We start from the raw sequence: 22,278 nt of genomic DNA, 5'->3' as shown, positions 1-22,278 counted from the left end.
TTTTCTCTATTTCTCTGTTGTAATATTTTCTATATTACAATAGAGAAATTGTTAATTTACTGCTTAGTTTGATATTAAAAACTGATGTTCTAAAATACAAATGTTATTTTTACCATTAATTGAAGAACAATATATAATTATTAAAATATATTTTAATTAACCTAATCATTTATAATGTATTCTGTTAATATTATGCTTAAAATTTTTACAAAAGACATTTCTAATGGATTTCCAAAATTATGCACATCTTATATAACTCCATCTCCATATTAACTGGTCTCAGAGGGCATTGGCTTCCTAGAATTGCCAGATAGCCAGTCTGGCCCTGTGATAATGCTCTGTTCTTTTCAGCTAAAGTCATAAGGACACTGCATGAATAAGACATCTCAGCCTAACCTAGCCTAGACTAGGGTTGATAGATGTCCTGGTTTTCTGGGATTGTCCTGAATGCCATCTACTTTATTCTAAACTTTTCCTACAATGAAATGTCTTTCTTTTTCCACATTTTAGATGTATTTCTGAAACTGGTAGAGTAAAAATACACATCTATTACTCTTTCCAAATGACCAGGTATCTTCTGGGAAGAACTCATTTTATCCCCAAGTATCTGGCAACCCTAGTCTAGACCTCTTTTGTAGTTTCTACTCTTTTGTAGTTTCTTGCTCTCCAAATACAAATATTTGGAGAGCAAGAATCAAATCAGATATCATTAGAAACTTACATAGATGTCTGCACACAATTCTAGAATTCCAGAAAACATTTATATGGAGCAGGTTTATTGGGACCCCTGCATTTGGAAAAAATAATCATCTGCTGATATCTAATGTATTCGTCTCAGAACTGAGACTACATTTATTGAAAACAATACAATCTTTATTTTAAATGCATATAAATGCATTATAATTTATGATTTAGTAGAATAATCAGTAACAAATGAAATCTAAATTTTCTGCAGTAATCAAAAAAATTTAATGTGTAGTACAGTATTGCAAAAATTTTACATGAAAAAGTAGTTTTAGGTTTTTATTTCTAAAGGTAATTCCATCCAATATTTTTCTTGAGGGAATAAAATAAATCTTTACATTTTAGAATACACAAATACTGTACAGTTTTATAATGAAGTTTAAATGAATTTTAATTTGTAAATGAAATAATTAAAGAAAAAAAAACAAGATCTGGTTAAATACCAATCAAATAGGGAATATAATTATAGTAAATGTTAAATTGGAAAATACCTTATAATAAATTTTAATTAATTAATGAAATAAGTAAATCATCATCGTCATAAAAATATATTTATAATTTTAATATATAAGCAAATTAATTCAAAATGACGTCACGCGACATCTCGTTGTAATAATAGATGCGTAATGAAGAGAAGCTAACAATGTCCTTACAATGAGACATTTTTGTTTTATTAATTTCATGATTATAACTGGATTTTTGTATATTTTGATAGAAAATAAGGTAAGTCAATATTTTCTGATTATTTACAGTGACAAGTACTATACTAAAAAAACTGCTGCTTATGTTAATTGTTGGGAAGTAGAAAGCTTCTGATAGGAACCGGGGATAGGAGCCTTCTTGGGGGCCCACCAGTGGCTAAACGGTTCCGTTCCCTGAACACTGGGAGTTCGGTCGTGGGTTCGCGCCTTGACAAATGTGCTGGCCATGTGGAGTTTTCCGGGTTTCCTCCACATTGTAACGCCTGAAAAGGGCCAGTTAAAACTCTATAGTTCTAGCTGTTAGACATTATAGAACTTCATAACTGAGTTTTTAAATTGTTTTTAGATTGTTTTTCATATAACTTTACTAATTATTACTTAACACTGGCCTATTACGAAGATCTAATATTTAGTTTCAATCCATTACCATTATTTTATTTTTTACGGGATTTGAGTCGAGTCCTTTGCAAAATTCTTCTCAGTCCCGTAAACACTTTGATGCGCAGAAAAGGGGATTGATCTATGATCTTATGTTTTCGGTCATCAACAGGTTGCCAAGCGCAGTTACTGTTAAATCTGATTGAAAGTGTCGTGTGTCAAAATTAGAACAGCTGTTGCTCATCCTCCCGACTTTTAACGACACTTTTCCTTGGTTCCTATTGAATGTGCCTTGTTTTTCTCTCTCTCTGATTTGCTGGTGTGTGTCCCTACCCCGCGATCTAGTATATTTCTTAACCGATACTTTTGAAACTACATCTGTCATGTTCGAAGTTTAGGAGCATCTTCCTCATATATAGTACGATTTTTTTATTTTTACTGTTTGTACGGTGTTATAATCTTTCCAAAACTCATAAAGCATAATATGCCCGATATAATTTTTATCTGAAGACATTTTAACTTGATTTATTCAAACGTTGTGAAGTAAAAAGTTTAAAATTTGGCCAAACATTTATGAAACACCTTCTATATATATATATATAATGTTTTCATGCAAATGAAAACATTTGTATTATGCTGCTTGCAGCTGTTTATCGAGAACTTTTATGGGAGAACAATTATTGCTAGCGGGACATGTCATTACATGTGGTATAGAAACAAATGAGCGAGATCGTTCTATACATTTGTGCTTTTTCCGTTAAATTAACATTAACTTTGATATTTGTCCCATCAGGTCCGTATTTACAGGAAAGCTATGTTATCTTTTACTTAGAGCATCGAGTTTCAAGGGGCCTCAAAAAAAAAATTTGAAGTCAAATTTTATAATATAATTTTTTTACAAACCAACAAAACATACTTTAAATACTACACAAAATAAAAAGTAGTTAATATGTTTATGTTAATTATTTTCTTTTTATGATTAACTTTTAAAAATGTGAAGGGTTGGTAAAGGGCCTGATACAGAGTTCAGCTTTAAAGCCTAGAAATGCTTAAATCAGGCTTTGTGTGTCCGACAAAATTACTAACATTTTAAAAACTTTAAGGAAAAATCCTATGAAACTGACAGCATAACTTGTTCATATAAAGCTGGACAATCGGAAAACTTTTTTGCCAATTCATAAACAGTCGAATCCACTCTTTCTGTCGGTTATATTTATCAGCTCCGAATTCTTATTTCCGAATAATAATCCGTTTTTCATGTGGGAATAGACGAAAACGTATATTGGCTCCCATATGGCTTTGAAATTGCAATTTGGACGCAACAGAAAGAATTGCTTTTTCTATTGCTATTCATCTTTACTGTTGACAGTACATAATAATAGCGGCCGGATGGCCGAGCGGTCAAGGTGGCAGCCTACCGCTTCGACTGAAATAATTAAATCCTAAATATGCGGCCGGATGGCCGAGCGGTCAAGGTGGCAGCCTACCGCTCTGGGGGACCCGGGCTCGAATCCGAATGGGTCGAAAAAATAATGGGCTTGCAAAAAGAGGCCCTCCTAGTGCCCACAGGGCGAAAAGAGTTTAAAAAAAAGTACACAAGAATGATCCAAGTGACCCAGATAAAATAGTTTTGGTGTTAAACACCAGAGGGCGAGCATCCGGTAAAAAATGAGAATTCACTTCGCAAACCAATCTCCAACAATTACCTATTAAGCGAGACATAACAGTTTGATCTATTCTTCCTTCTATTACTTTTTTCTTTTTTCGACTTCATCTATCAATGCCTATATTTTGGAGTAAAATGATGCCTTCTTTTTTCTCTCTTCCACTTTATCGCCAAAACTTACGTAGGAGAAAACATGCGACATTTTCAAAGTTCCCGGACTATATTCCTATTGGACGAAAAACAATATACTCTCGAAATCAGATCACTGAATATTTTGTCGTAAAAAGAAAATCGGGTTACTATGAGCTTAGTGAATTGCTGATACGGTTTACCATCGTATTTAACATCGCAAGAATACGGTGTTTTAACTAACGACACTTTCGTGAATCCGGTCATAGTCCGGCAGAAATCAAAGATATTTTTTTAAATTACAAAAATTTACAATGATTAATCGGTGTTTCGATTCGTAACATTCATTGTAATTGGTCATAACGAATCAGCGGCCGCCCACATAAGTGTATGCTTTTGCTATCAGTCGGGCGTTACATATGCCGGCAACCTATACGTGGTATTACTTGCAAAAATATCAAACAAGATGGCTGGTGATCAAGTATACAAAAGCATCTATTGCATATACTCTCACGGATCTTCCGAAAGCCTGCTTTACGCTATGAATTTATTAATTTGATTCTCATATATTAATTAAATGCTGTTTTCATATTATATAAAAGATAACTTTATATGGACGTAACCGACACATATAGGACCCGATTATAAAACGAAAGTAATTTGTATTGTAAATGAAATGCTTTATTCTATTATAAACTCAAATTTCTTGATGTACAAAATAAGAAACAATGGAAAATATTTATTTGCAATGAACTTGACATTTTTTAATGTTTTTGTTTATTCATAATGATTCTGAATTATTCAAATTACAATTATTTAGGATGACAATTCAAACGATTAGATTATTTTCAAAAATTTTTCTAAATCATTTAATTTTTGTATATTCGACAATTTATGCATTTCTGAAGCACAAGAAGTAAAATATTAATGTAAAAATTACATTTATATTTATAAAATTTAGCGGATTTTATTATTATGTTACTTAATATTAAATTATATAGAATTAGTACACAATTTCCCATTATTGATTTTATAATTTTAATTGTTTAGTTAATTTAATATTATATGATTATTATGTACTGTCTGTTCATCACATAGATATACAGTAGGCCGCCTTAGATGGTTTCGGGTTTACGCTATTGGCAATCCAAAAAAACATGAAAAATACAGTAGAGCATCGATTATCCGACTCAATTGGGGACTCAGGTTGGTCGGATAACTGAAAAAATCGGATAACCGAAAAAAAATGCATTATTAGTATAGTATATTAGTATATCCCATGTAATTAGTATATTGGTATATCGCTATTAACCAACTTCGCGTTGAATGTTAAGCATAACAAATTTTTTAAAAAATAATAATCGTCGCTATTGTATCGTTAAAAATTATTTTTAAATTATTTTATTGCTCACAAAACAAACAACCACTCATAATTAGAAAATTAAGTCTCGTTTAAATACAGTACTGTCCTCCCTTTCATGGTCGAGCCAGTGTTACCAGCTAAAACACGCAAAAATTTAACAAAAATAATATTAAAGTAGCCAAGACATAGCCAAATATTGTAGCGCCACATCACTAGCGGACATTTGAAATTTGCCGACTTGAACGGTCGGTTAACCGAGGTGACGGTTAATCGGGGGGTCGGATAATCGATGCTGTGCTGTATGTAAAATAAAAATTTTTAATTGCCCGCTAAATCGGCGCCATTTTTAAGGTGCGCGAAGTCTCGTAAAATCTCGCTCAGTCACATTCATTCTCATTCTGGAAAAGATTCATTTTGTTTTGTATCAGTGTTTCTCCTTGTTTTATTTATCCTAATTACTTCTCAAACATGGCTCAAGGATAGTGATGCTGGTAGCTCTGATAAGTCAAAGAAAAGAGCCGCAAAGTGCAGAGTTGCCACGTACTTGGGGATAAAATGAGTTTTTTCCGAAAAATACTGGGACTCTTCCAGGATATGCGTTTCTACTCTGCCAGTGACAAAAATAATTTTAAATGTAGGAAAAGAAAAAGGTACTGTACTTTATTGAAAGAATAGTTTTGGGGGCGCTGTCTGGTGAAGAAAATTAACAGATTTAATTTTTGATCTATTTTAGTGATTTTTTTTCCTTTCTGGAACTTATGACTTATACATTTCCTAGAATAAATTTCTCTCTAGTTTCTCAAGATTTATCTGCTAGAAATGTAAGAATGAGATCTCAGAATGAAGACGAAGTGATCTGGCGGAACAATTGATTCTTTCATATATTTAAGCTATAAAAGAAATTAATATTCAGGAAGAAGGTATTCGTTTTTTGCTTAAATTCCTTCTAATCATAAATTACAATAATTCCTGTGGAACGACTGTCGAATATCCAGGCATGTGTAGAAAACATCAATACGGCATTTGTACGATTGGAGTTTCGGTTCTCGGTATTTGAAGAGGACAAGAAAAAGTTTAAACAATAGTAAGTCATTCGAAAACAGAAAAAATGTGTTGTCCAGACTTATTTTAGAGACTGTCAAAGTTGGAAGATAAAGAAAGAAGAAATAACATAGCGATTTCTGGTCTTGCAGATAATGAAGTGATGAGGATTCTGTAGTTTTGGTGCAAAATTTGTTTAATTTTAAAGACACTTTAAAAGTTTCTGATGTAAATGTTAAGAAGGCTTTTAGAGTTGGTAAGGTATCACACTTACAAAAAAGACAGGCTGATGAATCCGGAAGATAAAAGAAAAATTGGTTAATGTTACCCAAGGACTATATACTACAAGGATAGCCAGATCCCTATTCTACAATGTTAGCCAGGAATGACAGGTTAGTGACGTCAGCACGAGGCCTGACCTCTCTGTTTACATATAGCAGGGTGTGCACGTGTTTAGTTTTCGCTTTTAATATTCGTCCAATTTTGTGATTAACGAAGTGATTTATTTTAATATTTCTGTAATTGTTTTATTTGTCTAAATTTTTTATAAGGTAAGATGATTTAAATATAAGTCATTAAATATTTAAAGCTATATTTTTATGTTAGGTGAAGAACAAAATGCTGAGTACTAGGTGTGCTGTGTATGGTTGCAATAATAACCTTCTTTTTTCAAATTGGAAGCAACCTGTTTACATCGGGTTTGATCAAAAAATGACAAGAGAAATACTTTTAAAATTAATAGCAGAACTTTATTTACTATCGTATAATGTAGTAGCTTGCGTCAGTGACTGTAGTTGCAGTAACATAAGTTTATGGAAAGAATTGAATGTGAATATCAATGAAACGTTTATTATGAATCAATTATTATTATCAATGAAACGTATATTAGAGATATAAATATGTGGTTCGACATTTTTAATAGCTATGCACCAAAAGGTTCTGTTCCAAGCAAAAATGGATATGGTGTAGACTTGGAATTACAAGAAGAACATTTAAATAAAATGATAAAAATAATCTCAACAATGAGAGCAAGTGGAAAAAATGCCCTCCAAATTTTCCAGAAAGGAATGATAATCTCAATGAAATCGCTAATTGATCTTTTTCAAGATATGAAATCGACTTTTGATATAAAATACATCTGCACTTAAATCAAGATTGTCTGGAAAATTTTTTTTTTTCAAATTAGAAGCCGGGGTCCTAATGAACATCCAAGCCCATTAAATGCTATATATAGGATTAGATTGATTATTTTAGGTAAGAATCCTGGTATTTTAGAGTCAAAAGTAAATACTACAGATCGAAGACAAGAGGAATATATTATACCCAAAGTTTTAGAGAAAGCACATGTAGAAGTATCAAGTGAAAATACAGACCAATATACTGAATGTAAAACTACTTTTTCTTCAAATAAATCTTCAGGAAACTCTACATGCAATCTAGACTTTAACACAATCTCTGAAGAAACTTCCTACGATGCTCTCGAGTATATAGCAGGATATTTTGCCTATAAATATAAAGAAAAATACCCAAACTTAATTAATTCCACTAACAAAATTAAAAATCATTACAACTATAGCATTCCGTCATGGGTGCAACATTTATCTTATGGAGGGCTTATTAAACCTACTGATGAATGGCTAGCAAAAATTATAGAATGGAATAAATATTTCGAAATATATCACGATGAATCGTATAAAAAAGGCCCCGGAGTTGTACAGAATTAGTCAGTGGAAACAGTTTTACCTTTTACTTTAATAAAAGATTTTTGTAAATTAAGAACTATAATAAGAATTAATTATAGAAATCTTAAACAAGAAAACTATAAAATATTGAAAAGAATGCCTTCTGAAAATGGTGATTGTCGAAAAAAAATTAAAAAGTTAAGTAAGATAATCACATAATAAAAAATATAGCTCATTAATTTGTTAAATAAATATTAGACAAAAGACTTGTAAATTTATTGACGTACAGTACACTTATTAAATCCGAAAATTCTACAGTAGTTTACATTTAGTAGTAATTTAATAATTAATTAAGAAATGATTTAATATTTTATCGTATTTTGTTGTTTGAAAGATCTGTCATGTTGAAGTAGAGGGCTTGCTGTGACGTCACATAGATCCAAGGTCACGCTAACAAATATACGGGATCTGGCTATCCTTGTAGTTTAAAGTCCTTGAATGTTACCTATAGTAGCGAAATATGGAGGCGCTTCCGGTAATCTCGAATAAGGTATCTAGTGACGAAGTTAGTAGAGGGCGCAGTGAAACGAATGATCGCTAATTATGCAAATTATTTTTTTTTCTAATGCGGTTTTTTTCGTATCGTGCCATTCTGAGATACTGAAACTTCGAAGTTATAGAAGATTTCGTTTTTTTTTATAAGTTAAGTAACAATTTCTTATTGAGTTTAATTTATAGAAAATAATGTAGAGAAAAACTAAAAAATAATCGATTTAAGCATGTTCTTTTTTCTTTTTTTTTCTAAAAATAATTACCAATGACCTAATTTCGATATTGAGTCCGACGATTTCGATATTGAGTCCGACGATTTCTGGAAGAAGTGCACCGGCCGTCAATTTTATCGAATGCTTGAGTCCGACTATTCGGAAATAGTTTTAGACCCGAGAATAGATAGTGGTTTTAAATTTGCTTACAACATACCGAGGAAGTTTGCGGTAAATGTGCCGAAACATGCAAATTGTATTATCGGACTCACAAAACAGTAAATCGCTCGGAAAACTTTGTAAACCCAAATACGGGAGTTCATACGCAAAACATTGGAAGACTATGGGGATATTTAAAAAACAAGAAGAATTTGCCAAAGCATTATACAGAAGATCTATCCGACGCCTTTATGTATAAAAAGTTTCAAAAATGTGTCCATTAATAACTCCAGGAGACAGATTCCACATAATTTTATTAAGCACTTGAGCACGATATATCCAGGTTCCAGAAAACCATCCTCATGGAAAGAACCCGAGGCCGTTCCTGCCGCTCCAGCATCTAATCCCAAGACGAAAGTAAAAAAATGAAAAAAAAAACAAAACAGAAAAATAGCAATAAAACAGACAAAATTGTTGAAAGGAAAGGAAAGAAAAAAAAAACCAACGCCTTCACGTACCGGTGAGTCGTCGTCGCTAGAAAGAAAACGTCGGAAAAAGGAAAATGCTCATCAATAAAATGTAAGTAATTTTTGATTTTACCGCTAATTACTAAAAATAAGTAATTTGATTATTACCGTTAATTAGGCAACGCTTTGTCGCGGCGCCGCCGCGAGAAAGCGTGCGAATGCACAAACAAGATGGCGACCGGAAGCGGCGCCATATTTCGCTACCATAGGTAACATTAACCGAAAAATTTATAAGAATACGAGGAATTTAAAAGGTACTAATATTTTTATAAATGATTAGAAAAATTAAGATTATATGCTAATGAATTACGTTTAAAAGGCGCTAGATGTATTAAATTACGTTATAATAGAATAATAGCAGATGATATAATTTATGCGTGTAATTTAGACGGCAAAATTTGTCAAGTTAAAGATAAGTTTAAAATCTTATTTGGTTAATGTCCAGGGTCGTAGACCATCATGGCGGCTCTTCCTGTTTTAGCCTCGAAACCGGACCGCTTTGGAGATGACGTGTCACGTGACGACGCGAGCGAACGGCGGCGGCTGCTGCGCCGCGGCAAACAAAAACAAACAGTGGGGACGCACGTTCTAACCTAACCTATTCTAATAATATAATTGGTAATAATTATGATAATTTATTAGAATAGGTTAGGTTAGAGCGTGCGTCCCCACTGTTTGCTTTCTTGTCTTTGCTGGAATCAGCGCCGGCGCCATGACAGCCGCCGGCGTTCGCTCGCGTCGTCACGTGACACGTCGTCTCCAAAGCGGTCCGGTTTCGAGACTAAAACAGGAAGAGCCGCCATGATGGTCTACGACCCTGGACATTAACCGTTGTATTAATAATAATAATAATAATCTCTTAGTTGTTCCTCCTGATGATAAGTATGATAATTTTTTCATAGACATACTGAAGATTTTGGACGTATATATATAATGTTATTTTACGTGCATAGTTTAATGCTACAATAGGACAACCCAGAGCATCTCTCATACTGTGTATCTAATAATTACGAGCTTACAAGAAACTCTAAAGATAAAATTTCTAATTATGGTGGAAAATTGTTATAATTTTTGTATGGATAATGAATTTATCTGTTTAAATGCATTCTCATCAAAGAGATCTGTTTAAAGGAACAGATTAGGAAGGAAAGGAGAAAATTATATGCAGTTTTTGTCCACTTTAAAGCCGCATTTGACAACATAAATCATTTTAATTTGTGGGCTGTGCTTGGAAAAATAATGATTAGCAAATATTTTTTGAATTTGAAAATGGATATTTACAGAAAGGCCACTGCAAGGTTAAAAAGTATGAATGGATACAGTGTCGTTTGATGTATAGACTAGTGTATTGCAAGGCGAAATTTATATCTTATGTTGTTTCTTTATATGTTAATGAACTTGTGGATTTTGTCAAACTGTCTGGTCTTTTGGGTTTGTCTCTTTCTAATGATAGAACTATATTGATGTGTGCTGACGATACAGTTATTACAGCATATACTCCAAATTAGCTACAGAAAAAAGTATATATATCTTAGCAGAATTTTGTGAAGATTATGATTCATGTGAAGACTATGTGGCCTTTATTAACAAAACTAAAAGTCTCTAATGTTGATACTTATATGAATTTATTTCATTCGTTAATATATTGTGTTGTCTTATGGATCTCCTATCTAAGCGATGAATCACTTCCAAGAACGAGCAATAATTTATTGTGACATGGTCACAATGCCAGGCTGCAATTTTTAGTCATATTTTTAATTTATTTCATTTAAAGTATATGCTCTCCATTTCAAATTAATAGTGGCTTGCCCCCGTACATCATACTTTTCCGTTAGCAATAGAGTATTCCCGGTCATCTATTAACTGCTTTCAGGGGGAAATATTTGAATTGAAAAAACGTTACTTCCGGTTTGCAATAAAAGTTCGTATATAGTCAATCGGGGTCTTATGTTACTAAGGTTTCCATATCTAGTTTCGGATTTCATCTAACTCCGTTCTCGAAAGTAAGGAAAGACGGATGAATGGAGGACAGTGGGATTTATAGGTCTACAAATTTTTTCAAATTGCAGCCCAATTAGAAGCAATTCTTTGTATATTTTTTTTTTTTGCCTGATTTATAAACTTTCCAGAATAATTCCAGGTTATATGATACGATTAGAAATTGGATGATGTAGAATTTCAGTTTTGTTTATTAATCAAAGTTCTATAGTATTATTTAATAAGAAAATCTTAATAATAATTGTAGAGAAAAATATATATATGTAAATTTTTACTATGGGAAGATATTATTGCTATAACTTCTGCCTATGATGGTGTATGTCGAAAAATTGTATCGTTTCTTTCTGTAAGTTTTAAATGAAGAATACCGGGACATCTGGAAATTCTAGTAAAGTGCCTACTTTTGAAGGGACAATTAAAATTTTAATTTTAATGAAAAAAGTCTGCTTCGGAAACGTTTTTGTTATTTTTATGGTTTATTATGCTACTTATTGTGTTAACAGTTTGTGTTTGTGTAGTTTATCCTTCTTTAAACAGTTCTCTGCTATTCTGTATTTATATTATCCCATATATTTGTTAACCGATAATAAAACTGTAATTTGAGATCTTATTATCACAAGAATCATTGGATAATGTATATTGTATAATGTAGATTATCTCTATGTATAGACATAAACACCTTTGCTCTATACAAATTAATTAACTTATATTAGGAATGAACAGAACAACAGTTGTTCTGGCCATTCTGTTCATTTGTTAAAAAATTACTGATATTTATCCTATTGCTATTATTTATCCTAAAATTACTGATATTTATCCTATGATTCTCATCGTTATAAAACATAATCTAGGAGCAATAGGTAATTGACCCGAATCTTGTGTAGTAGTGTGTTATCACAATTGAATTTTTTTCAATTAATAAAATTGAGATATTAAATATAATCTGTTATTGAATGAAGTGATTTCAAGTGCTCCTGAAATCACCGAATTCTTTAAACCGTATCAAACAATTTATTGTTTATCGAACTTGATATCTGTTTTACAATTATTCTATGTTATGGATCGGAGTTCGGATGCCATTAAAATGACATTTATAAGTAATTTATATGTCGTTAAACAAAGAGGAAAGCACGATTTGAATATTTCTCATCAGAATGTGAACTATTTTCCCAGATTTCATCTATAAAAATACTTTATATTCACTTGGTTTTTCTGTCTTATTTCTATTTTCTTTTTGAATTGACTTTCTTAGATTTTTTTTAAAATTAATAGTTTGCTTGTTGATGAAGTACAGGAATTTATATTTTCGTCCAATATCAACTTTAATATACTGTAATTGTACATAAACCAAGCCAAGCAATGTAGTAATTTAATTAATTTTCTAATTATTAACTTTAAAACAAGATGGCGTAACTGCTTACCTTTAGAGCAAATTATGTATTATATTTATGATCAATTAGCATTATTATCCAATCCAAATTACGCTTTATTTGTAATACGGCAATTGCCTGTTACAATGGGAGAACCATAAACTTAAATAATATAACATATTACATANATTGTACATAAACCAAGCCAAGCAATGTAGTAATTTAATTAATTTTCTAATTATTAACTTTAAAACAAGATGGCGTAACTGCTTACCTTTAGAGCAAATTATGTATTATATTTATGATCAATTAGCATTATTATAGCCCAATTAAAATCCGACGGTATTATTTGTTTTTAACATTAATATATTTTTATTATATTAGTAATATTATGTACAATATAAATTTAGTTGTTTTTTTAAATTTAAAGTTTCCTTTCAGTGATGTCACCTTTGGCTACTTTGGGACAACTTTGCTACTTTTCTTTTTTGTTGGCAGAAAAACGAGTCGGTGCTTTGGCTCTTTCGTTGTCATTAATTAAAATTAGAAGCAGTGCTTTTTTCACTAATAAAATAAATAATAAAAAATAAATAAATAAAATTTAATTTTTATTATTTTTGACTGCTATTTTTCTTTTTCCAGCTAGCACTACGCCATGTTAGCTATTATCCATGATGGCGGCTTAACCATCTACTTTTTAAAGCAAATTGAAATCTTTTCAATTCAATTCTCCCAATAGATGGACCCTCATATTCATTAAAAGGGACAACTTTTTAACGTGACTCCACAGTGATGATGCCTTCATGCAGTATTTGCAGTGGTCATGCAGTTTTTGCACTGGTCAGTGGTGCAGATGTTGCGGGTATAAAGAAAGTGGTTCGTAAGCAAAGAGTTAGTTCTTGCGCGGTTGATGAGGACGTTGATGCGGCAGTCAATGATGTCAGGAATAGAAATATCTGATGTGTTAGAAAACCAAGGGTAGAGAGTTTTTGGGGTAGGTGTTCCATCTGTTGTTCATATGTTTCTCGTTGTCGGACTTGATGAGAGAGTTGGTCTTCGGCGGTTATGTAGTGGATGATGACAGAGTTGAGGGGGTGGTTTTGGCGAGTTTGTCCGCTTGTTCGTTGATGGGAATGCTTCTATGAGCCGGGGTCCATATAAGCTTGGTCTGAAGGTTGAGGATATACTTTTGGTTGAGGATGGTATTGATGGTTTGGATTAAGGTAGGGAACTTATCATGTTGAGCGTGGAGAGCCTTAAGAACCGATTTCGAGTCTGTACAAATGATGGCATCTGCCTTATTGTGATGGATCCTTCCGCAGTGAAAATCGTGGAGAGAGAAGTGAGCCGTGATGTTGATTTTTGTGTCAACAAAAGCCGCTGTCACGGTGTTGGAGGTTTTCAACCCACAGTGGCAACAATGGTGTTGATATTTTGCTGGGCCTCCCATTCCTTAAAGGACTGTTGGATGAAAGTGTCCGGGAGATTGGAATTTTGGAAGGCAAGGTAAGGTCGTCGAAATGGATGTTGTGGTTGGAGGCGTTGGTGATGCTGGACGACGTTAACAGATCCTTCTATTCTAGTAGCCTGGAACACCCCGTAGTGGACGTTATATCAGCAGCGGTGCCATTCCGTGGTATAAATAATAAATTCCTATTACAAATAAAATAATAATATACTGAATTTCTCATGGCCTACCCTACTAAAACGCAGCCAAAAATGCAAAAAACCGCATCAAATAATTATATACTGAATTTATTGTTAATTTAAATAATAGCTAGGGGCACCCCTAGTGGCCATTTTTGGCATACAGTGACAAAGAATGAATCAGGTTTTTCGGCTTTATATAGTTAGATAATTTAATTATTATATTTAACGAGAGATGGCAGCCTGTCTCATGCCAAATTGCTTAGTAATTATTTAGCCTTATAGCCCGATAATAACACAACTATCTGTTTGGTATTTGAAATAATGGTTAATAATAATAATAAATCCAATAAAAAGTAATTTATTTTGCAGCTTTGTATTACTGTTTAGCGTTTAAACATTTATTGCTTTTAAAAAACGTTTTCCCCCTAATAGAACAATTAAAATTTTAAATTGAAAAACTATTCGATCATTGTTAAATTTTATTCTTCAGGAACTGCGTGAATGAAAGAAAATTGGTTGTTCAATTGATTTTTGATCATCATCAATAAAAAAATGGTAAAGATTTTAAACAAATTACAAATTTTATTAACGTTGATCTTTACTTTCATCGTTTTAGTCACAGGAAAGTGTAGATGCTGTGGGAGAGGAAGAACTTTTCAATGGAACTTCCTCGGATCCATCCGGAAATGACGACCATGTGGACAAACTAATAAAGGCAAAACTCGAATTTCAAAAACAAACTCCATAAAATAAAACTTCATATCCAATATCTATCGTCATCAATTTCAGAAATTGAAAAAATGGTGGAAGGATACAGAAGAGTATTCCTCGAAGATTCGGGAATTTTCAAACCAAATTCGGTGGCAAAATTCGGAGAAGTAATTTATAAGTTTTAATTCTTATTAACAAATAACTAATAAACATAATATTTTCAATATATGCAGGGAAAATTGTACACTGGAAATGTTCAACTCGAAGGCTGCGACGAGTACGATAAACAAAATGGTGGGATCTCGCGAAGAGATGCTGTCCATTTGCCACGAGTTAAAATTCGAGTTTGAAAGTTTAAAAAATGGTGGAAGTGATAAATATTTACGTTTATTAAAGTATACAAATAATTTGACAATGTTATAAGTTATAATTTTTAATTTAGAAAGAGATCGTCTCCGTTTACAGCTTGAAGAAGTTAAGAAATCGAAAGAAGAATCGGAAAAGGAAACCATTGTTCTTCGACAAGTAACAATATGTTAATTGTAGAAAATTAAAATTTCTAAAATAATTCAGAATGATTAATTAGAAACGTAACGTACGTGACAACAGAATTATTTTTATTTACACGTTTTATTGTAGCAATTAGATATAAAAGAGGAGAAATTAATGGTAGAAGGTAGACTGAATAAAGAAATTAACGATCGAGTAGACAAACGATTGGAAAGTGATAAATTAGAGGAAAAATTAATGAAGATAAAAGAAGAAAACGAGTGTTTAAAAGAACAAGTAGAAACAATGAAAAAAGTTTTGGATAAACAGACATCTGATGTGTTGCTACTGCAAGAAGAATTAGAAGAAAGTGTACTTCAGACCAGCAAATATTCTTCGAAACACGTAAATAGTTAGAAATCTCATTATTATTTTTTAAATTGTACTCGAGCTTATAATTTATTTTGTATTAAAAAACTGATGATTTTATTTTCTACTGATACTTCTAATCAGTGTATGGTTTTTTCCTGTATTCTCGACTAACATTTCCCCTTGGTAGTAATCGTTTGGTGCCATAAAACGAAATTAACTGCGAGTCCCGAAGGGGTTTCACGAAAACTTGTTTCAAAGATTGGGAAAAAACGTTGGCCTAAGTTCATTGCAGCGGGAGGAGTTTCTTTGAAAGGGACGAAATAAATGTTGATGAATAAATTAAGATCTTGCATTTTATTGAACCACTCCCCATACTTTTTTGATCACAGGAGTATTTTTTTCAGTTGTTTCAAGGATGTATTGTACCAGCTTCCCGCAATACAATGATTCCTATATCCAACGGTTGTTTCGTAAGCGTGGTATTAGTCGGAAGAAACTTCAGATAAGTGTTTCTCAAATATTATACATGACGATGAGCAGTAGAATTAGAATAGAATAACTGTTCTCGACTTTTTGTGTAGTTCTGCATTCCAATCCATAAGCCATTTCAAGAAAATATTGGAAATCATCCGTTCATTCTTGTTGGCATAATATCCACTGGTAAATAGTCAAATCTAAGACCTTTAAGCAGTGGCGTAGTGACATAACTTGCGCCCAGCGCACGACACTTTATTGGCGCCCGGGGTATGATAGACTCCCTTGTTCAGTGGGGTAGCGAACATAACTTGAGCCCGGGGCACGACGCTATTGGCTCCCCCTCCAGAAACACACATAGTTTGTCTTGGAGACCCGGTGCATGATACACCCCCTTCGCTACGCTAGTGCCTTTAAGGCACATAATCCTCCAATGACTAATCATTGCAGCACAATGGACTAATGCGATCCAGTGCTTTTTTCTACACGTTTACAACTCGGAACTATGTGGCTGTTTTACCGCGCCACCCTAAGTTGTAAACGTGAAGAACTATCAAGAGTGGAAGAAAAAGCAATGGACCGCATTAGCCCATTGTGCTGCTTTTTCATGTGTTGTAATTTGATCGGGACTAAATTTCTGCAGCAATTTCTACAGCGATTCGTGATTTCTGATCTTTGGCGCTCCTAATGTCAGCATTTTTTTTTTCACCGCATGCTCTGAAATATTTCGTGTCTAGTTTTTTTTAACTCTTTCCGCCCTGTGGGCACTAAGAGGGCCTATTTTTGCAAGCCCATTATGGGTTCTGTCAGGCCCACAATGGGATAGCCAGGTGATAAGGGATGGTCCTGATATATCCGAATGGACCACCCCCGAAAAATTCCTGGGGATTATTTGACCTGTCCGGATTCAATCCCAGGTCCCCCAGAGCAGTAGACCTTGACTGCTCAGCCATCTGGTCGCTTGTGTCTAGTTTTCCAATGCAACAACCACCCTTCTGTAGCTTTGAAATTCGTGTGATCCATCTGTGTAGCTAAATCTTAAACTTAATCAGCAGTGCTTTCAGAAAGGGCATAGCCATCTCATAGCTCATTTGTCAGTAATAGTCCTGTAAAACAACTTTATAAATTCTGTGTAAAGAACATATACAGCCAATTTTTCTTCAAAGTTTTAATAAATTTGTATTTATTTGAAACAACAAGAATCCTGTCCATCAAGAATTGGACTATGTTATATTTTTTATTGGATGCTGTCACTTGTAAGAGACCAGATTCAAATCTGATCCTGATTCTCAAAATATAGAAAGATTGAAGTTTCATTTTTAATCTCTCATCCGTGGTTAGTAAGGCTTTGCATTATTGCAGTTCTATTGTATTTTTGGAAAAATATAGAGGGATAATCTTTCAGAACAGATTTACGTTTGTTACACTAGAGCAGGCATGGCCAATATACGACCCATCTAACGAATTTATGCGGCCCGCAATTAATCTTTCAATATTAGCTACTCAAGTCCAAATAGCTTGACGAAAAATTTTGATGCCTAAAAAGAAAAAAAAAAGGTCAACAACTCACCATGCATTTAGAGTTAATGCTACATTACAAATCTCTTAAGTACAGCATAGAATGTTGAAATTCATGATAATGTGAAAAATGTATCTGTAATCTCTATGTACAATTTAGTCTCTACGGGGTGACATCACAATGAGATCTAGATCTTGCACTGCCTCAAAATCTTCCTAGGGCAGTCTCTGGTTCGGCCCGTGGAAAAAGTTTTCTTTCCAATTCGGCCCAGGGCAAAAACTATTGGCCACCCCTGCACTAGTTTTCTTGAAGGAAATTGGTATTGCATTGTTTTATCAAATAAATCATGTATACAGTTTTGAAAGCTTATTAATTGATTGTAATACTTTCATATTTTGGATCCTAGATGGAAGATGACAAAAGAGCATTAGTTAGGAAATTGAAAGTGTTATCAACAGAAAAAGAGATGCTTTTGGTTTTATTGAAGGGGCGAGCACAAAAAATTAACAAAACAGAAGAAAGGTTTCAAGAAAAATTGAGAGAAACAGAAAAACTGAAAGAACAAATAGCTGACTTAGAGAACAAGTCAATAAATATAAATAGAATTTATAGAGAAACAATGGAAATGAGTAAGAAAATTCAAAGTGAAAATTTATATTATAACAATATAGCAAAAGAAATTGGTAATGCTGCTTTAATAGGATATCAGGTATTATGTAAAATTTTAATGAAATATTCTACATTTATGAATCTTGACATAAATATCATTGCTCTAGGATGCAGATAGAATGAATTTAACAAAACAAATACAAACCTTGAAACAAAAATTGATGAAAAAATCAGAACAATTGGTGGAAAGTCAAGAGAAACTGAAAGACAAAGAAAGACAAATGGAGGATATAAAAAATAACATGAATCAAAAAGTATATATTTAACATAATTTATCATATATTTTTTAATAATAGTTATTAAAAATTTCACTTTTCAGGAATACTTTCCTATCAGTTCTTGTAAAATTTCTCTTCCCAGTATAAAGCCTTTAAATTTGCAAGGAAGAACAAATTACATGAAGAGAATACATATGTAATTTTTTTTAATTAAAAACTTTATTGTGGATTAGAAAAAGGTATTATTATTGTTAAAATTTATTTTAAATGCAGTATGTAGATCTGGACAAATATCTTGTTTAGTTTTGGATTTAGTTCTTTAGTCATAATTAAAATACAATTGTTTAGCACAAGAAATATATTTTATTAAAATGTAAATTATTTTTTTACACTTTTTTTAATAGGAGCTGTGCTTAGGTGAAATTGAAGAAACATTCACAAAATTATATATTTTTAAATATCACTTTTATGATAAATAAGATCACAATATATCACTCAAAAACAATTTAATTATAATTGCACGCAAGTGCTACCAATATTTAAAAATAAAAAGTGAGGATTCTGAAAACTTTGAGATTTTTTTTCAAACGTTTGTGTGACATGCATCAAAATTCTAAACACATCAGAGACCAATCTCTTATTCTGAACTGCCGACAGAATGTCTGAAACCCGTAGTGAAAGCAAATGCAGCAATTTGAGGAAAATACTAAATATATTATGACAGTATCACTTAAAAATCACAGACACATGCATGACGCAATTAATTTGACTACTACATAAAATAAAACAAATACAAATGCCCTTCCAAAGGGATGTAAATATTAAAAGAAAGAACAGGGTTTATTCTCCAAAGCTAGAGATGTGCCAATGCACGTGGAATGTATCTAGCACACAAAATAAAACTGACTACGTCCTCTGTGGAGGAAAGATTCCCGTTTCAATAAATGTACAATCAACAATCGGAACTAAACTATCACTAAACAAACATGGTAATAAAATAGTTCTTTTTCTTTTCTCCAGGAATATAATGGAAATACTTTTTTAAAAATTTTACAACTTTGAATAAGATCTGTCATATAACAATGTGTTTAATTATATTACAATGAACAGGATGATGGTGACATGAACTAAACTGAAACGCGCAAGGTTATCTACATTCCAACTCTTCCGACTCGATGCCTACCACAATTTGGGAACTTGGCATGATGTGGAAGACAAAAAACAACTGCCTAAAAAAATAATATGCACGTATACAATTGTCTAAAAGAAATCAGATCAATAAACAAAATTATGTACATATACACAGTAGGATAAGCCTACCGGGAGTGTGAAAACGAAAGTATCACAGGAAACTTTTACATCCAGTTTCGTGTACCAAAAACTGGAATTTATATACTGTTGTGTGTATGTATAAATTATTACATTGGCAAGCTTCGTTTAATTTTAGCTGGCAACTCTTAAATTATCAATTAGAGATAGCCAAAGATCAAATTTGATATTTTTTTGGGGGGCATGATTTAAAAAATAGTTTTCTGTATATTAATAATAAATACTTTTCTGTAATCTAACATTGTAAAAATAGGTAGTAGCCTGATAAATGTGCTAGGAACAGTTCTGTAAAATATAGGAAGTGAAACTTTGATTTGGGAGATGATGTTTCAACTGTGAAATGCATTATTTAATAAATATAAATTTCACTAAATGCCTCAACTGAATTATAAAATAAAAAAGATCATGTTGAATTGGGTTAATGGCATTTGGATATTCACATGTCCAAGATATTTAGGTCCTGAGTGAATGTATGAATATGAAACAAAACAACTTGGCAAGTCACTTATTCACACTAGCTCGGGTGGTATGTTGGGATTTGGTCTTCGGATGAACAGCTCGATATCTCCTGCTTGCTGTGTAATTTTGTTGTTTCCTTGGCCACCTAAATTTTATATATAATTAAACAAATATACTTTTAATTTATCAGAAAATTTAATATATATATATATTTACTTTTCTTCTTCTTATTTAATGTAACTCCATTCTTGAAGATGCATTGAAAAGTTGTTTGTGGTAGTTCTTCACTGACATCTGCTTGCATTTTAGCAAAACTGATGAAAACCTTTTAACAAAAAGTTAATATTAAAATTAATAATTTATTCAAGTTAAGTAAAATGTATTAAATATTTAACTAACCTGATCTAGAGTTGTTTGTGAAATTGAATAATCCTCTATTTCAAGTAGCCTAGTGGCATTTTTTAATTCTTTAAATACATGAGAAAGAGAGAGAGTTGGTGCTAGCTGATATTCCATTTGATTCAGATGTTGCTCTTGAAGAACTGCCATTGATCCAAATGTTTTTTCAATATAAGATGCAACTTCTCTCATATTAGAAAGTTCACCTCCTACTCTTAATGTTAGTGTATATCCTGCACCATATCTGAAAAAGTTAATGTTAAATTTCTAGAACTTATAGATTTTTACAATTAAATACTAATATACAGAGCTGTATATAAGTGCTAGATTGTCAAAATTTTTCATTAATATATTTCACTCACTCAACCATAGCAAATGTAATCTGAAATGTATTTCTAAACCAGACAAAAGTTTTCTTTATGCTACAGTTTAATGAGACTTGAAGAATAATCCCTTTGCAATGATATTCTACTATAAGAACAGAATTCATGTTTGCAGTTTGAATTGATAATTTGGAAACAAACTATCTTGTCTCAGATGAGATAGATTCATATCTATCAATGGCCATTTTATATTCTGAAAGTCATTGATGATAACTATTAAATACCTAGTCACATCCCAATCACACATATGGGAATTATGCTGAAAAATGTATAACTTAGATTAAGATAGCTGTAAGTCAGAACAACCTGAAATAGGTTTTCATATTCATAAGGATCAGAGCTTAAAAAAAACTAAGATAGGTTATCAAAAATTGTACTTTTGTGATGAAATTGCATTTCATTTAAATGACAAAGTGAATCAATCAGAATATCACTTGCAAATAAGGAAATGAAATGAGCAATTGAAATTATTCTATTTGTGGATTTGTCACTTACATACTTAATTTGTGAATCTTTCTTTTTCTTCAAACTATAACTATTTTTGATATTTCTTATTTAACATGCTAATTAAAAGTACTTTCTCTTAAAGACAGCCACATATTATTTAAGTTAACTGTAATACCCGTTCGCACTGAGCATTTCAATCTAGATTGTGACCAAGGTCGGTGACTATGCTTGGTGCGACCTCTCTCGACCATTTCAATCATGATTGACTCAAGAGAGCTCCCACAATCCCATGTGTGCAAGAAAATACAAGATGGCTGCTGAACACACGTTGGGATATTGACAGAAATAAAAAAGATACAGTATTTGGAGAGACAATGACATCTATCTATTATCAAATATATAATCGAGACGGGTTGATGATAATAATAATAATAAGCGCAGAGCCCAAACGGTTAGGAGTTGAAAGTTGAAATTTGGTACACAGATAGGGTACGTCATGAAAACGCACACTAAGAAGGGATTTTTCGAAATTCCCCCCGGGGGAGAGAGAGACAGGATTAAAACTTCTATATACATTATGGATACGAGCCCAAACGGTTAGGAGTTGAAAGTTGAAATTTGGTACACAGTTAGGGTA

The 22,278-nt window shown here is 32.4% G+C and overlaps 2 protein-coding genes across 5 annotated transcripts; one reads left to right on the top strand and one right to left on the bottom strand.

Moving 5' to 3' along the window:
• Positions 1–166: 166 nt before the first annotated feature.
• On the top strand, positions 167–19,127 carry LOC111637544 (putative leucine-rich repeat-containing protein DDB_G0290503). 4 transcript variants are annotated; one of them, XM_023383050.1, is made up of 11 exons: positions 167–1,467; positions 14,663–14,727; positions 14,789–14,887; positions 14,962–15,050; positions 15,117–15,247; positions 15,326–15,408; positions 15,523–15,777; positions 18,144–18,446; positions 18,514–18,660; positions 18,726–18,863; positions 19,029–19,127. In XM_023383050.1, the coding sequence occupies exons 2-10, from the start codon at positions 14,725–14,727 to the stop codon at positions 18,822–18,824; spliced, it is 1,209 nt and encodes a 402-aa protein (XP_023238818.1). In that variant the 5' UTR covers positions 167–1,467; positions 14,663–14,724; the 3' UTR covers positions 18,825–18,863; positions 19,029–19,127. The 4 variants fall into 4 exon arrangements, with proteins under 4 accessions (XP_023238818.1, XP_023238819.1, XP_023238817.1 ...); XM_023383051.1 differs by lacking the exon at positions 167–1,467 and adding an exon at positions 9,190–9,206; XM_023383049.1 differs by lacking the exon at positions 167–1,467 and adding an exon at positions 14,226–14,525.
• LOC111637545 (ATP-binding cassette sub-family A member 2-like) lies at positions 19,037–21,547 on the bottom strand. Its single transcript, XM_023383053.1, has 3 exons — positions 20,812–21,547; positions 20,629–20,737; positions 19,037–20,557 (listed from the first exon to the last, which is right to left on the bottom strand). Exons 1-3 carry the CDS (start codon positions 21,001–21,003, stop codon positions 20,463–20,465), a joined length of 396 nt encoding a protein of 131 aa, XP_023238821.1. The 5' UTR covers positions 21,004–21,547; the 3' UTR covers positions 19,037–20,462.
• Between the last annotated feature and the right edge of the window lie 731 nt (positions 21,548–22,278).

This window comes from Centruroides sculpturatus, unplaced genomic scaffold, assembly GCF_000671375.1.
Source record: "Centruroides sculpturatus isolate CEXI.00-Female unplaced genomic scaffold, Cexi_2.0 scaffold1144, whole genome shotgun sequence".
In the NCBI taxonomy this organism is placed as follows: Eukaryota; Metazoa; Arthropoda; class Arachnida; order Scorpiones; family Buthidae; genus Centruroides; species Centruroides sculpturatus.
Note: the sequence above shows the minus strand (reverse complement) of the source record. Positions and strands in the feature narration are given on the sequence as shown.